General features: G+C 35.6%; 1 protein-coding gene across 2 annotated transcripts in view; it reads right to left on the reverse strand.

The window, feature by feature from the left end:
• Positions 1-464: 464 nt before the first annotated feature.
• The window catches only part of MTHFD2L (methylenetetrahydrofolate dehydrogenase (NADP+ dependent) 2 like), a 114,773-nt gene continuing 98,623 nt past the window's right edge, over positions 465-16,614 (reverse strand). For both annotated transcript variants that reach the window (XM_066281203.1, XM_066281202.1), the window contains one exon: positions 465-1,746. In XM_066281203.1, the coding sequence (XP_066137300.1) occupies positions 1,634-1,746 (113 nt within the window). In that variant the 3' untranslated portion in view covers positions 465-1,633. The remainder of the gene's footprint in view (positions 1,747-16,614) is intronic.

Raw genomic sequence — 16,614 nt, forward strand, 5'->3', positions numbered from 1 at the left:
TTTCACTTAAGTGAAATCCATTTTTATCAAATGTCAGAATAATTTTTCTTTTATAGTGTTTTAATTAGTTTCTGGAAAGGTCCCCTCTTGAATTTTAGCCTAACCAAAGGGGCAAAAACCTTTGAAGAGTATCCTCTCCTGTATTTTTTGGGGAAGCAGACTGACTTCACCTTTTCCATGTACATGCATTGTGGGTAATTTGCAGCCCTTAATAATCAAAGAAGCCTTTTTGAAAATGTTTGCTTGGGAGCTTTGAATTTAAACTTCTGTCAAGGTTATCAGACAAAGAAGGTCTAGACTGATTGTGGAATGAACTTTAAAACCTTGTGTTGTTTGAAAACTCATACATTTCCCAGCACTGTGCAAAATAGATAACAAATATTTGAACAAAGAAACTTAAAGAGATCTTAAGGAAAGAAGAAGACAGGTATTCTTATTTCAATTGCTTTTATTATACAGTCAAAATACTATTATAAACATCTAGCTTATTTTCACAGAAATTATAAAGCACACACATACTGTTGAAGACATGCATGGGGTATGGGGTATGAAAACAACACAATCGTGTGACTAGAGCAGTCTCAAATTACCCTGCGACAGCTAGGCATGTGTGTTTCCTAATTTCAGTTGTGTTAGAAACATGGCATCTATTCTGAGAACCAAATGTAATAAGAGAAGAGGGATGAACGATGGGCAAGAAAACAATAGATTTTTAGTGATATCCTAATGTTGCGCGTTGGCACATTGTGTGTTTTCCCATTAGATTTCTGAATTTGTGGGGGGAAAACGTAACGGTTGTTCTTCAATAAATGCCTCACTCAGAGTATCGTAGTTTTCTGATATTTGTGGGGTGAAAAACACCTTAGTTTTGTTTTATGTATTTGTTTGCTTTTGGGTTTTCCATTATTCCTCAAAGAAGGCATTGTCCACATATTTTTAAGAGAATCAAAAAAATTACATATAAACCTAATACATTCTTACTGCATCTTTACTATGGCAAGTAATCATTTACAATTTCAAGCAGTCGTCGCCTTGCCAAGCAGCACTGCACTTCTGTCTTCCTTGTGTATTTTCTTTCCTTAAATAGAACATCATTTCTTATTAGAATGGCTCATAGGATGCATTTGGAAGATATATGAGATCAAGATTTTATTTTTTACAGTTTATCTTTCTTTTAGCTAGTTAGTTCATTTTCAGCATATGCTATAGAACAAAAAATATATAAAAATTGAACATGCTCATGGCGAAACCTAAGTTACATTTTACAGGGGTACCCATTTGGCTGATAAAACATTTGTTGAAAGCATACAGCATGTGGCATTTGTGTCAAAAATATATTATTTAGTATGAGCCCTTTATTGTTTTAACATTATGAACAAATATTATTCACAAAATAAACAATTGTTACCAAAGTTTTTATTGGGATTGTTTTATTTTTTTTTCTTAAAACTCAAAATCTGGTAGCAGGAAATGCATAAAGTTGTGTGAATCCTCTGATCCACAATGATTCTCTCCATGAAAAAATAGGTACAACGTAGAAATAAATAGCTTTGTAGTAAAATATAAAGGTTTTTTCCCCATTGTCAAATAAATAAATAGCATGATTTCGGTTTGCTTTATTCTTTCATGTAACCTAGTAAATGACTTTTTTAGCAGCTTGGAGTGTGTTCTTCAGAAGCATGGCCACTGTCATGGGTCCCACACCGCCTGGAACTGGAGTGATAAAGCCAGCCTTCTTCTTAACAGCTAATGGAGAAAACAGAAAGTATTCTTTACTTTTAAATTTTTCTGAGAATTTTATATTTTTAAACATGCTGAACTATTAAAGATGAACTGAGATATTATTTTAAAACTTTAAGTTAATCTGAGAATTTATCGATTGCAATTGGGTAGCACCAAACCAGAAGTGGTTAGAGAATGACACCAATAGGAACACAGGGAGACTTTTTGTTTGTTTAAAAATACTTCTTTTACATTTTTTAAGTTATAGTAGACACACAACATTATATTATTTTCAAGTGTACAAAATAATAATTAGATATGTATATAACTTGCACAGTGATCAGGCAGAGCCTTTGATAGAGAAAAGGGGGAAGCAAAGTCAAGAAATTATTGATAGATGTAGCTTAAAGCCTTGCTGGCCATTCGTGAATGGTGCACTTTAGGTTTTGATTTCATAACTGTGATGCATTTACAAATTTAGGTTTTTGTTTGCTTCCATAGGCTGCCATGGCATCAGCCTTCTGGACTCCTTGTTTAATCACCTTAATACAATATAGCAGATTTTTCTGCTTTACACATATAATGCAAACAAATTTTTTTAGAATAGTAGTTAGGCTATAAGTGCTTGACTTACGACCACGATTGGTTCTGATAGACCAGTCCTAACACGATTTGGGCATAAGTTGAGTAGGCTATATGTACAGTACTGTGAAATGATGTTATAAAAATCTTTAAGTCATATTTTATCATAATTTTCTTTCATTATTGTTATATATCATAATTTTCTTTGTTTATTTTATGCCATTTGTATCATCTCTACATCATTTTGTTTCTTATTTTTACATTCGTCGGGTTTAAGTAAAACACTGCATTACCAGTACAACTGGTATAATATTTGCAAAACATACAAAATTACAAAATACAGGTGCATACAAAAATACAAAATACAGGTGTAAAAAATACCATAGGAAACATTTTCCCAATTGCAAAACATATCAAAATATATAAACATGTACAAAACATTTTATGGCAGCACTGTCGTACGCCCAGCTGGGCAACGCTTGCACTGCCAGATGCGGAGCAGTCATGGCTAGCGACTGTGGTTGTAAAGTCGAATGGTCGTAAATTGCACAAGTCGTAAGTTGATCAATACCTGTATACTACTGTAAGTCTACTAAGTAGGCTATAACACAGACACACACACTTAAATACTTCTGTGTATGATATCTAATGTGGATAGAAAGAACACACAAAAAGACCAAAACTGTAGGTTGAACCTCCACGCAGCTCAGTTTGTTTTATAAGATGAAAATCTATGCTCCATGAGAGACTAAACTACCTGTAATTCCAGTTAACAATTTCTGAAATACTTGATATTGGTTCCAGAGGAGAGACAGGATATAGACAGTTTAGCATATACTATTTGTAAATTAGTTAGAATATTCCTATTATAATAATAGCTTCATATATGTGTGGATAATACATCCCAGTGCAAGCCTAATAAAAGTCATTAAACATACTTGAATTACTGATCATATACACATAGTCTTATTCTAAGGTATGAAGATGTTTTATCTGGTGAATATATTGAAAGAAAATAGCAGAGAATTTTCAGCAAGTTTTATTTAAGAATGTTTCACACCCACAATATTATAGGTGAATGGCTCCATGCATTGACCTATTGATCTGGTGCTTCACTGTGTGAGTAAGAACAATCAAGTGTTCCGAGATAACTCTTACAAAGTTAGCATAGAGAACACTTCTTTAATGCATAATCTAATATTATTAATCACATTATTTAGATATATAGTCTTTTACAAGTTTGAATAAAATGAATCAGAATCAGCAGATATTTTCTAGATCTTAAATATTATTTTTGTACAATTGATATTGCCTTCTTGAAATATGGCTTATAAAATTTACACTTACTTTATTTAAAAATAGTAGCACATTGCAATAATTTTTTAAATCATAGGAAAAGCAAAGGAATGATATTCTTTTACTTGAAGAAGAGTTCAGATAAGTTCAAAGACATTATATCACACACACAAGAAATCCAGCTAGTCTGTATCATGAATCTTCTTGTGGTATGTAGCAAAGAAGAGATAAGACTACTGTGATTTGGAGTGTAATATTTTAGTTTTCCAAAAAGACACTCTACATGAAGGAGGCCCTTGCCGAACACCCATCCAATGTGCTCTATGCTATAAAAACTCTAGACTAGGTCCATAACCATTTTGAAATAGCCGTGAATTATCAGTACTTTCTTCCTTCGCTCTAGCTATTCCTTCCACCGAAATAGTCTTCTACCATATCCAAATAAGAAACTCCTTATTAATCTTGAAAGGCCAATGAAATGCTACCTGTCTATAATTTTTCTCAAAAACTCACCCGTCCAACATGGAATTAAAAGCTCCACTGTCTACATTTCCAGGCACTTTATAGCTACGTCTGTCCTGGAAGGCACACTGTGCTGTCACTCCCTGTAGTAGACACTAGGACTTAGGAAGTAGAACCAAGTTTTTGTGCTGGGGGTGGTTGTCATTTTCATCTTTGATCTTCACATAGATGTTAGTTATTTATTACCTTCTGATAAAGTGAACTAAATATCCCTTGGAATTTAAAATCTTAAATCAATTTGCAGGAATGTGTCAGTGCTTTTGACTGGACACAAGCAATGTCAAATCAATTTAGTTCAAGCTAAGTTCCTGGAAAACTCAAGCTACTCATTTTTTTGAGGATAATAAACTACAATTTTCAGTTTTCAATAAACTGACTCAATGATATGAACAATACCTTCCAGGATTTTTTCCATAGGATCGGAGAAGCAATGCCTTAAAAATTTTAACAAGTCTCTAGAAGAAATGTACTATATATACTACTATTATTCACACTGACAGTATTTAAAATCACATATCTATAAAACACTGACTGTGAAATATTAATAGATAAAAATAAAAGGCTACTGGATAATATGGTAAATTAACAATCAAATACACACTAAGCCTTTAATAGAAAACAAAATGATTTATTTTACAATCAGAAGATGGACAAAATTGATTATATCAGGGAATGTATTGGGGGCATATAATAATTTTTTTATAATTTAATTTTCAACTTTGAAAAGTAAAGTGGCTTGGAATTATGTATCTATTGAAAAAAATAGTAACAACCATAGTTACTATCAATTAAGCTGTTACTACTTGTCAAGAAGTTTATATACATTATTTTAAAACTTAATTATTATTTCCTTTTAATAGATGAGGAAAGTGTAGTTCACTGCAGTCACTGACTTACCACTCTGCTATATATAGAGACATTATGCAAAGCCAGACTTCAAACCTTCTATGATTGAATAATTCCACCCCATTCCTATGGAACTGTACTACCATAACCTGAAAAGTAGAAAAGGCCCAAGAAAGGCTCATATACCAAAAATTAACCGCTTTCTCAAAAGGCTAAGAGGACATTCTAAAAAAGAAACAAAGAGGAAAAAGTTCTAATCTAGTAATTTTCTTACATTTTTACTCTGAGTGCTCATAGTTTATCATCTTCGGATTATACCCAGCACTTCAAATGACACAGCTGGTTTAACAGTCTGAGGTGTTTTTCTTCCAGCTGTCAGATCAGATAAACCTCTGGTGTGCTTAGGTATCATGACCCTTCTTTACCAAATCCTGTTTTTCACAATATGGTTATTATTGTATTCTTGTGCCCAAAAAGTGAGCTTTGGGATGGAGAAAAAAAGGGAATAGAAACGAGCTCTTGCATGAAATACTTGCCCAAAATTTATAGCTTGGTTTCTGCATATTTCTACCATTACTAATGGAAATGAACACATTTACCCTGTCCTACCTATCACTTCAAAGAATTAGACTCTGTGATAGGTAACAAGTCTTCACCTGACCTAGCGGTTAGGGCTTCCCTGGACATTGATAAGAATATAGTAGAATCAGCAGGGCCCTGTAGATTAATTGCTAACTAGGCAGAAGTTTATATCACTTTTAACACACCTGGTTATTCAAATCTTGTTTCAGATATATTTTATCTTTGAAATAAAGTAGACAGATATGAAACAAAGTTTATACACAGCCTTAAAAGGCAAACAGTGACAGATTTGATAGAAAAATATATATAGCTATCTATCTATATGTAGATACATATATAGTCTCCATTCCTTTTGATTGAATTTTCATGAGAGAAAGAAATATAGGAGTGGGAAAAAGTAGGTTTACAGTTGTTCATATGTAAAACAATTAATAAATAATAACATAAGAATAAACTCTGTATTTTATGTACTCACAGCTATAAACCTCGCTTTTCCCACTGCTGCATGAACTCATCGGCTACTGGGTAGTATTAATGTAAGCTAGTATTAATGTAGTCTTTGTCTATTTACAAAAGGACCAACATATGGAAGTAGGGGATTCTCAAGAAAGGCAGGGCATTATCACTGGCCAATGCCAGTGGGTACAGCTGCCAATGCTTAAAAGAAATTCTCCAGTGTAATGACTGTGTATAACTATTTCATAGCTGTCCTAAGCAATGTCTTTGTGAAGTATCAGAGATAGCTATGACTAAAATTAGTCATGTGAGAAAAGAGTAAAATTCAACACATGTTTGATACTCTGAAAAGCACCTTTCCCAATTACGTCTGCAGGAGAGGAAGTTAACGAGCATTACATCTCCGGAATAGCCTTTCCTTGGCTGGTCTTTTCCCAAGGGAAGGTGAGGGTTTGCATCTGTTTGCAGAAGATGATGCTTTTAAAGATTAATCCTATAATGTGTGTGGAAAAGGTGTTCTGTATGCTCCGCTGCAAAGAAATACAGAAGCATTTGAAGGCAGTAATTTCCCTTAGAGACTTACTGTCTTTCTAGGTGTGAGGAAGTATATGTGTGCTTTAAGGAAAATACTCAAAGTCTCTACGTACAGAATCAGGTATTAGATCTCGATTGATATCAGTACTTTCATGAGAGACTCATTAACAGGTATTACAAAAACCAGGGTTAGATTCAATTTGATAAAGTCAACATTATTTTAGAGTTACTGAAACTCTGACAATGGAGGCAAATAAAACAGTCATCAGATCCTTTTGTAGGGAACTTGCTCTAAGAAATGAGACTTAGATAGAAGTGACACGGTAATGTTTAGAGCAGGTCCCTAAAAATAAGAATGCTTTTAGGAAAGGCAACAATTATCATTACAATTAATTTGTAAACTTAAGACCCTGTGAAGCAAATTCTATAGATGTCACATGGTCAAACTCAGATTTAAAGGCTTGGGATAGAAAGACTAAGAAAGTCACACTGCCAAGGGGATGTGCATATGGGGATTAAAGATAAGTGTAGTCATTTCTTTGTAATTTATTATAATAGTCTCTTGGTTTCCTGTCTCTATCATATCAACCATTTACCATGCTGCCAGATTTAGTTTTTAAAACACAGATCAGATCACTGTCATTTACATATGTTTGATGAATCTTCACCATCTTTAGGATTAAATATAATTTCTTTGTCATAATAATTAAGGTCTTTTATAAACTGGACCTATGTCCTTGTTTTGCATTATTTTTTGAGAAAAATCTTTGCATATTTTTCTCACTCAATTATTTGCAGTTCCTGCACATCCTACAAACCAGTGCAGATTCCTTCACAGCAAATGTTCCTCCATGGTCACTGTTCTTTGAAACTTATAGTCTAGTTGGAAGATGCATATTACAAATAAAGTTACCTAGATGACAGCTGAATTAAAGTTATGAACTGTGCTACTAACAAAATGTTTACTGCACTATAAATGTTAGGAAGACCTAACTGAGCCTGAGCCTTGTACACATACGTGTATGTGGGGTGTATCTATGTCAAGTTCAGAAACCTGAGGAGTGAATCCAAGTTTCCCAGGTGAAACGGAGAGGTGAGGAGCAGGCTGTGTTCTTGGTAGGCAGAAAAGTGCTGGTGATGAAGCTGGAAGGCAGCTTCTGGTGGGTGGAGAGTAGCATGAACTCTCGGAAATATCGCAAGAAGGCCAGTGGGGTTGACACATGGGAGTGAAGGGGAAGAGTTGCAGGAGATGACAGAAGTCCAGCTCATGTGGAGCCTATCAGATCATGTCGATCATTTTGGATATTAACCTAAGAGCAATAATTAAAGTATTTCTAAAATTTGGGGGTTATATATATATATATATATATATATATATATATATATATATATATTCTGAGGCAGGAAGCAGGAAAAGATCAAATGGGGAAACTAAACTGCCTGTTCTGTGTTTGCACATTTCTTTTGTTTATCATCTGGGCAGAGGGAAAGAGGGACAGAAAGGTAACATAAAGTGAAATGTGCTGAGATTATAGTAAGGTCTGGTCCTTGAGTGAGCACCTCAAAGAGGAACAGAAATCAGATATGGGGCTCAGAGAAATAGTTGTAAAGTGACAGAACAGCTTCCAGATCTCATGGAGGCCTGAGGGGGTAAGATGGGAGAGAATCCAGTGCAGAATGAATAGTGAAAGCGAAGAAGGTTTGGATCCAACAATGAATCCTATGCAATGGAAAAGCTGAAAAAAGTTCATGATGACCAAAGATATGGTGAAAACCAAGAGTAGAAAGAGATGAAGCTTGGAAGTGGCAGTGGGCTGCATGACCCCGAGGTGCGGGGTCAGGAAACTTAGCTTGGGTGATGGCAGCTCTAGTTACTGTGTTAGAGGTAAATAAGCTTTAAAGAAAGTCTTTTGTGAATGAACTTGGTTATTTATATATGTAGTAATAGCAAGTTTTACAAGATGAGAAACTGAAGAGAAAAATTAGTACTACTAAATAATTTTCAGAAAAAAAACTAAAGAGAAACTCATGTTGTATTTTTATAAAGTTTTGGGCTCTTATATGTTATTAAGTTATTATCTAAGATATCCTTTTCAGACTGTAATATATATCCATTCTGTTGTGTTCCCTTTTCTCCACTATATGGACAGCTACTTTCTTTTTTCATGTTATTAACTTCAGATTTCTAAAGGGAAAAATTAAGACATATTTGGCTTGCCATCATTTCATTATTGATGACTAGCATTTTTCAATAGCAACAATAAGAAACATTAAAATGTCCTTTAACAATTAAAAATATTTTTTATTTAATTGATTGGGGTGGCTTTGGTTAATAAAGTCTACAGGTTTCAGGTGTACAACTCCATAACACATCATCTGTACAATGCACTATATGTTCAAAAGTTTAAGCTGAAAAGTAAGAATAAAAGAAGTAGGTTATCATGAATCCTTTGGCACTGACAACTCATGCTTCATGACAGGGTGTATCTGGCTGGTGTGTTCTGTGTCATTATTTCCTCTGGAGACTTTACATTCTCAATTCCCAGGACCTGGGCTTAATAATACAAACTCTCACCAAATATAACTTTGTTAGGAAAACCCACTGATCTCAGGCAGATAGTACACTTCTGCTTCAGTACATTATATATGACCCCAGAGGTCCCAAATAATGGGAATTCCACATGTACCTAAACAGAGTTAATTTTGCTAATATGGTTTGCAACTTGTATATCCTGGTAAAGTTAAAGAATATATTTGTGCTTTATAAATCTATTTTTGGGCAGATTAAGTCGAACTGATGTCTCAAGTCTCTGTAGGATTTGTTCAGATTTCTTTGTATTTTGTCCAGTTCTCTGTCACTTTGTGTGTACTCTGTGGCCTATGTTAGATTCCCAACAATGCCACAACTCACTTTTAAAACCAACTCCCTTCCCCAAAAAGGAAAGGGGTGATGCCTTACCTGTGGCAAGGCAGCAGAAGAGAAATTTATTGTTCTTCTCATGTAAATTTCAGACTCCAAGTATACATGTATAATTGTTTAAATTAAATGCCTGGAGAATTTTCCCATGCTTCTAAATGAAGGCCATTTAGGCATGACCTCTCAAACATATCCACTGTAATGAAGGGGAGACAAGCTTCAGGAGAATGAAGTACATAAATAACAACCAGAAAAACCCGTCTAGCATAGGAGTAAAGAAATAATGACTCAGGAGGTAATATGAAAAACACGCCACTTTCTCATATGGTTGATATAAAAAATGACACTTAAAAGCATGATAAGCCAGAGGGAGGAAAGACTCCTTAACAAGTGAAAGGCTCACCACTGAACTCTTGCAGTCACAAGGAATCAGGTGCCCTAAAGGCAATTTATAATGTTTTCTCTTGCATTTAGCTGGTTGCCTGATTCTTGGGGTTTCTATAAGATTTCTACATATATATATATTAAGACATTCATTATTATGGACCCCTGTGGGGCAGTAATGGGACAGACAGGATTAATGCTCTAATAGAGTATAAAAGTATGACTTTCTGATCTACATTTCCATACAAATTGTATTGGCTTCATTAGGTTGGTGAGCTGTACTTACAAAAACTTTCTTCCCCTATTTTCTATGCTATCTATCTATGTGTAGGGTGGCTAAGACTTTCTTGTTTGTTTGTTTGAGTTATTTTTCTCTTTATATTAAATTAAATCTATGTATATCTAGCTACCTGCTTCCTAGATGTGAATATGTAAAAATACTGCTCATGCCACTCAGAAGGCATTCAGTGGAGCTAAATAGCAAATTGACCACTTCACAACAGTTTGAAATTGCCTTCCACGCACTCTAGGACCCACCACTGGAACCTCCTTTCTGATCATGGATGCTGTCAATTATCACTGCCAGTTCCATTTTGGTAGTCAGGACTAGTGATCACTGCTATGATATTTCTAGGAATCTATCAAAATGACTAAAAATATCTTCCTTTCATGACTTCCTTAAAAAAGAAGATAATCATTTAGTCCTGTCATTCTCCCCAATCCCTTTCCATCAGCCACTGAACAGTCCTATCATAGAGTGGAAAATCTGTCAACTACATAGGCTGTTTGGAGTATGCTCAAAATCCCTTGGGAAGGCCTTGAGCTCAATAGTCTGCTATAACCCCAGATATTACAACATAAAATTTCCCTCCCATAGATATTTATAGTTTAATATCAGGCCCTAAGAAACAACTGCAAAAAAATCTCATCATTAAGTGTAAGAAAACAGGACTTGCAGAGGCATCAGACACTTCTCTTGTTCCCGTGGATATCCTTTCTATGATTCAGTTTTAACTCTTCACTGTGATGGTAGATCATTCAATGGCAAACACTAAAATGCGAGTCTCTAAAGTTGATCGGACATCAAAGACCTAGACTTCAAAATGAGTACCTTGTCCATGTTGTAAGCAACAATGCAGATGGTGTGCACTGATGACAGGAATCTCGTAGTGACTATCAGTGGTTCTACCTGTTTTATAAAATGACCGGTATGGGTACCATGACCACAGCATGATAACAGTGTCTCTAACAGAGGCTTTTGTAAACTTCAATCGCTTTCCAAATGGCTGAGTCTTGGTTAAAGTGTTAGGTCTTCCCTTATACTAAAACTGTACTTTTGGGCTACCTTATAATTCTTTACCATAAATAGTTGATATTTTGAGTCACACTGATCTACCATATTGTTATGGACTCAATGTTTGTGTCCCTCCAGAATTATAAGTTGCAATCTTAACTTCCAATGATTAATTTGTTATATTACACTGGGGAATAAAATTTATGTTGCATCCACAAAAACACTTGTTCTTACCTAATTTGAGTGTGCTGATCTCAAATCTGACATTAGTTTTTCTCTGTAAGCTACAGGGTTTTTTTTGCAATTCAAGATTTTAGGTTTTCATCTTATTGAAAAATTTTCAATAGTTTAACCTAATGAAGTAGAATGTCTTCTTGGGCATCATCTTCATGAAAATATAATAATTTATATAATGCAGTAAATATACTAAAAGATATGACTGCATCAGAATTTGTCTACAATTTCAAAATAGAACATATTAAAAATTATTTTAATTATAAAATTTGAGCAAAACTTATTTAAATTCAATTCAGGCAAAAATTTGCATTTGTAGCTCTTGCATTTGTGTACTTGTTGAGCACAATCTCGTTTACTGCTCCAGCAGTCATCTGCTCATCAAAATTTTTGGGAAACTTATCAAGGTGACTGTTCAGAAAGTGAATCTTAACACTCATGTTACATCCAATGTTGCGGAAAGCTAACAGCATCCTTTGAAGCAGAAGTTCATAGTTTTCTGCTTTTTTGTTGCCAAGGAAGTTCTTTGTAACTGCCACAAAAGACTGCCATGATGCTTTCTCCTTTTTACTCATCTTCCTGGCAACTTCTTCATCACGTATGAGGGTTCAAATTTGAGGTCCATCAAATACACCTGCTTTTATCTTCTCGAAAGACAAGGCAGGAAAAGCAGAAATAATATGTTGAAAGCATTTACTTTCTCTATTCAAAGCCTGAACAAACTGCTTCATTAAGCCAAGTTTGATGTGAAGTGGGGAGAAAATGATCCTGTCTTGAACCTACAGTTATATAGGTTCATTCACAATATTTTGCATCCCTACTTCCAGAGCTTCATGTTTCGGCCATTCCTTCTGTGTCCAGTGTTTCTCCCGAGCTTGGCTGTCCCACAAACACAGAAAGCAAGGATCCTTCGTGAAACCGCGCTGTTTTCCTAGCAGGAAATTTACCATTTTAAGATCCACACAAATGATCCAGTTATGCTCTTCATACTTTAGAAAGTTGAGGACAATTTTTATGTCATTCTTACTAAGTCATTCAATTTGGGTTGGCTAAACTGCTGAGAGGTTAATGACTGCTTGGCATCAGAAGAAGACCCTTCAGATTCTACAACCATTTCTTCATGCATCTTATCAAAATACACTTGATCACCATGTTCACTTTCTTCTCCTTAGAAGAAATAAAACCATTGAAAACTGGCACCGGGAGTGTCTCAGAGTGTGGGATAGGTCGTATTACTGAAGGAATATTAACATATGTGATCACATGCTGTTTTTTCTTGCTGATGCCCTTTGTATGGATCAGACAGAAATATCAGTCACTGCTGTGGTCCTCAGGTTCGTGCCAAACCATGGGAATACCAAAAGGCATTCCTTTGCACTTTCCTTTTGTCCAATCATGAAGCATTTACTCACAATTATGACACACAATATGAGGAACCCAATTCTGGTCTTGATCGCCAAGGGGAACTTGAAAATAGGCAATATATGCACGTCACAAATATTGAAATATTGTGCCTTTGGCGTTGATGTGTTTAACAGCCACATATATAACAGAAAGTGTCAGGACTATTCTTACATTTAAGCCTACTCGAAGAAGCCATGATTCCATCTTAAAACAAAATAAGAGGGTGTTTTTATCAGATAATAATTTTTTACATTTAAAAACAACTACAATTATGTGAAAGTGATGTTTGTAAAACATTAATTGCCTTGTGGTTATGTTCAATTCAAGAATCGTTGGATTGCCCTTTAACTCCAATTAAAAAACCAATGCATGCCATTAACTGTAATAAAAAAAAATTAAAATTTCATAAAAACTAGAGCATGCACCAAAAAAACAGATTTCAGATTTGGTATTGGCAATGCAGAAATATATAGAAACAGTTCTAAAACCTCATGCAACAGAAAATGAGAAAAAAATTATTCCCCAGTGTTATATTGTATTGTATTATATATTACATTACATTACCACATTACATTACATTATATTAGGGGTGGGCCTTTGGGAGTTGATTAAGTCATGAAGGTGGAGCCCTGATGAATGGAAGTAATGTTTTGTTTTTATTTTTTAAACAAAATCCCTAGAGAGCTTCCTCACTTTTTGTGCCATGTGAGGGTACAATGAGAGGTTAGCTACCTGCACTGTCTGTAACCCAAGAAGTGGGCCCTTACCACAACCTATGGTGACACCCTGACCTTGGACTTCCAACATCCAGAACTATAAGGATAAATGTTTATTGTTTAATCTGCTGAGGCGTAATTTATTATACCAGCCCAAGCTAAGACACATATCATCAAATTAAATTATTGACACTGAAAACTGAGTTGGTAGGGAGTGATTTAGTTTGGCTGTTTACGATAGATTAATAGTTCTATAAAAGTGATATAGTTCAAAAATAGTCCTATTTTCTTAGAAATTGGTAATATGCTCTTACTTTTCCATCTTGTACAACCAGACAATTGGGAGTAAACAGTTGTCAAAACCACTTCCAAATAAGCCTGTTTTGACATATAACCTAGAGAATATCAGTTCTGTGAGAGCATTGGCTTTGTCCATCTCGTGTATGGCTATCTCCCCAGTCCCTTGAAAGTGCATTGCATGAGAAATGTGTGCTGAGTAAATCAATGGGTGTAGCATTATTGGATCAGGGTTGTTGTAGATTAATAATTTATTTGATGTTACCTTGAGTAGGAGTTTATTTTCCATTAAGGCAACTTTAAAGAATTATTTCTGTGAGAGTAATACTAGAGATTTATAAGTACAGAGGATGATCATACAAATGATCAATGGTATGATAAAGATTGCTGAGACCAGGTGTGGGGTGGAGATACAAAATAAATATACAACAAGAAGTTTACCTTAAGAGGCATACAATTTAGTAGGGAAGAACTAAGTAAAAGTTCAAGGTTATATAGGATTAAGAGTAAAATAAATAAGTCAGAGGAGATCTGCTAGAGGAGTTGGGAGAAGACGGGCATAGGTATGAGTATTTTAAAGTTGATTCATATGACTATTGGTAAAAGGCGAAAGATTTATACGATATGAAGAGAAACAATAGTATTCATATGACTATTGGGTGAAGAAGAGAATGGAGGCCCGGAAGTTAATGAGAAGCAGGGCAGTAATTGAAAAATGAGGTTATATACTCTTTCTTACCATAGATTAGTACTATAGTGAGAATGAAGAGGAAAGGTGAATAGTTTTCTGCCAGGCATTATGCTCAGCAAGTCATGTACATCAGCTCATATGAGGTGATTACTTCGTGTAATCTTCATAACAACTTTATAAGATGGGTATTATTATCTCAGTTTTTGGATGATAAAATCAAGTCCCAGAGAGGTGAAGTGATTTGCCTAATTGTTTTAAGCAACAGAGCTAAGATTCAAACTCCAGTCAGCCTGACTTTATAGTCTTTCATGAAAGGTTGGACATTATATAAAAATATCATGGAGTAAAAGGTAACTCTTAGGTTTCAAACGTAGAGTACTATGCATATGCAGGACATCTGAAAGCAACTGTAAACAAAAAGAAAATATAGATAAAAACTGCTTTAAAAGCACTTCAGGCATTTTAGTTCCATTTCTGGTTCATTTTCAGAAAAATAGTACTAGATTTCTATGCATTTGAGGAATAATTCTGACCAAATGGAGTCCCAAATTAGAGGGTCCCCTTTGCTGTAGGAGAGACTTCCTGTCCAGCAGATTCTTTGGAAGAATGCAAGGTATTCTTCCAGCTATTTGGGTCACAATTGTTTACAATATCATGCTTCCCTTGTTTAACAAACAATGTTGGGCCTACTACTGAGTAGGAAAGGCTTCTTGTAATTTTTCCTCCTTGCCCTTGATCTGCTGTTCCTCCATCTGAAGAGAGCCCCCTTCCCTCTGCCCCCTTTACCTAACACATGCAAACTTAGGTGAAATTCACTGGTCTTTTCAGACTCATCTCAAAAGGATTCCAGAACTGGCACTTTCACTCCAGTTTTTTTGTTTTGTTTTGTTTTTTACAGAGACAGAGAGAGAGTCAGAGAGAGGGATAGATAGGGACAGACAGACAGGAACAAAGACAGATGAGAAGCATCAATCATCAGTTTTTCGTTGCGACACCTTAGTTGTTCATTGATTGCTTTCTCATATGTGCCTTGACCGTGGGTCTTCAGCAGACCAAGTAACCCCTTGCTCGAGCCAGCAACCTTGGGTCTAAGCTGGTGAGCTTTTTGCTTAAGCCAGATGAGCCCATGCTCAAACTGGCGACCTTGGGGTCTTGAACCTGGGTCCTCCACATCCCAGTCCGATGCCCTATCCACTGTGCCACCGCCTGGTCAGGCAATTATTCAAAAATTCATAGAGTCATAATTCTTTCCTCTCTTTCCTTTATATCTAATCATTTACCTAATCATTCTAACTCTCCTTCTAATTTATATCTACCATCTCACCACCTTCTTAACACCTTCACCCATTACCAACCTGCTCCATGCCCACCTTGGATAATTCCTTAGGTGGATAATTACAATAGCCTCCTAACAAGTACGCTATTATACCCTTATTTCTCTAAGGTCTACTTGCCCTCAGTATCCAGGATGATCCTGTTATCTCTTTCCCCCCAATCCTCCAATGGCTTTCCATTGCTCTGAGAATAAAATCCAAATCCCTTTTCCTGGTCCCAGGCCCTACATGGCTCCCTTGCTGCTACCTCTTTAATTCCACCAAGCCTGCTGGCCTTCATGGTCTTCACACTTGTTGCTCCAGGTGCCTTGTGTGTTCCCTCCCACAGAGCCACAGGGCCCTCTCTCTCATTTTGTTCAGGTCAGCAGTGAGTCTTCCCTGACCACCCTTCTTAAACAACCTCACTCCAAAATTCTCTAACCACCCCCCTTACCTTGGTTTATTTTTGTAACACTAAACACTGCCTAATATAGTATATGAATGCGTATATATTTGTTTATTATTTGTTTCCTCCAACTAGAAGGTAAGTTGCATGTGTACAGGGAAGCACCCATCTAACCTTGAACCCTCTATGCCTTGGATTAGGGAACTTTAGTTAAAAGCCCTGAGTGAATGTCTCTTGGATACAAACATTAAGAAGCTATGTGAGTGAGTGATTTTTGTGCAGACACAAAGGAATGCATGTGAACGGGCTTTAGAAAATTAGTCTAGAGGTTCTAGATTGCCCCTTCCTTTGTGCTTGTTAATTAGCAAAAGAAAAAGAATGTATGTACCCAAATTAGCCTTTTCTCCATGTCCGCAAA

The sequence above is a fragment of the Saccopteryx bilineata genome, chromosome 5 (assembly GCF_036850765.1).
Source record: "Saccopteryx bilineata isolate mSacBil1 chromosome 5, mSacBil1_pri_phased_curated, whole genome shotgun sequence".
Taxonomy (NCBI): Eukaryota; Metazoa; Chordata; class Mammalia; order Chiroptera; family Emballonuridae; genus Saccopteryx; species Saccopteryx bilineata.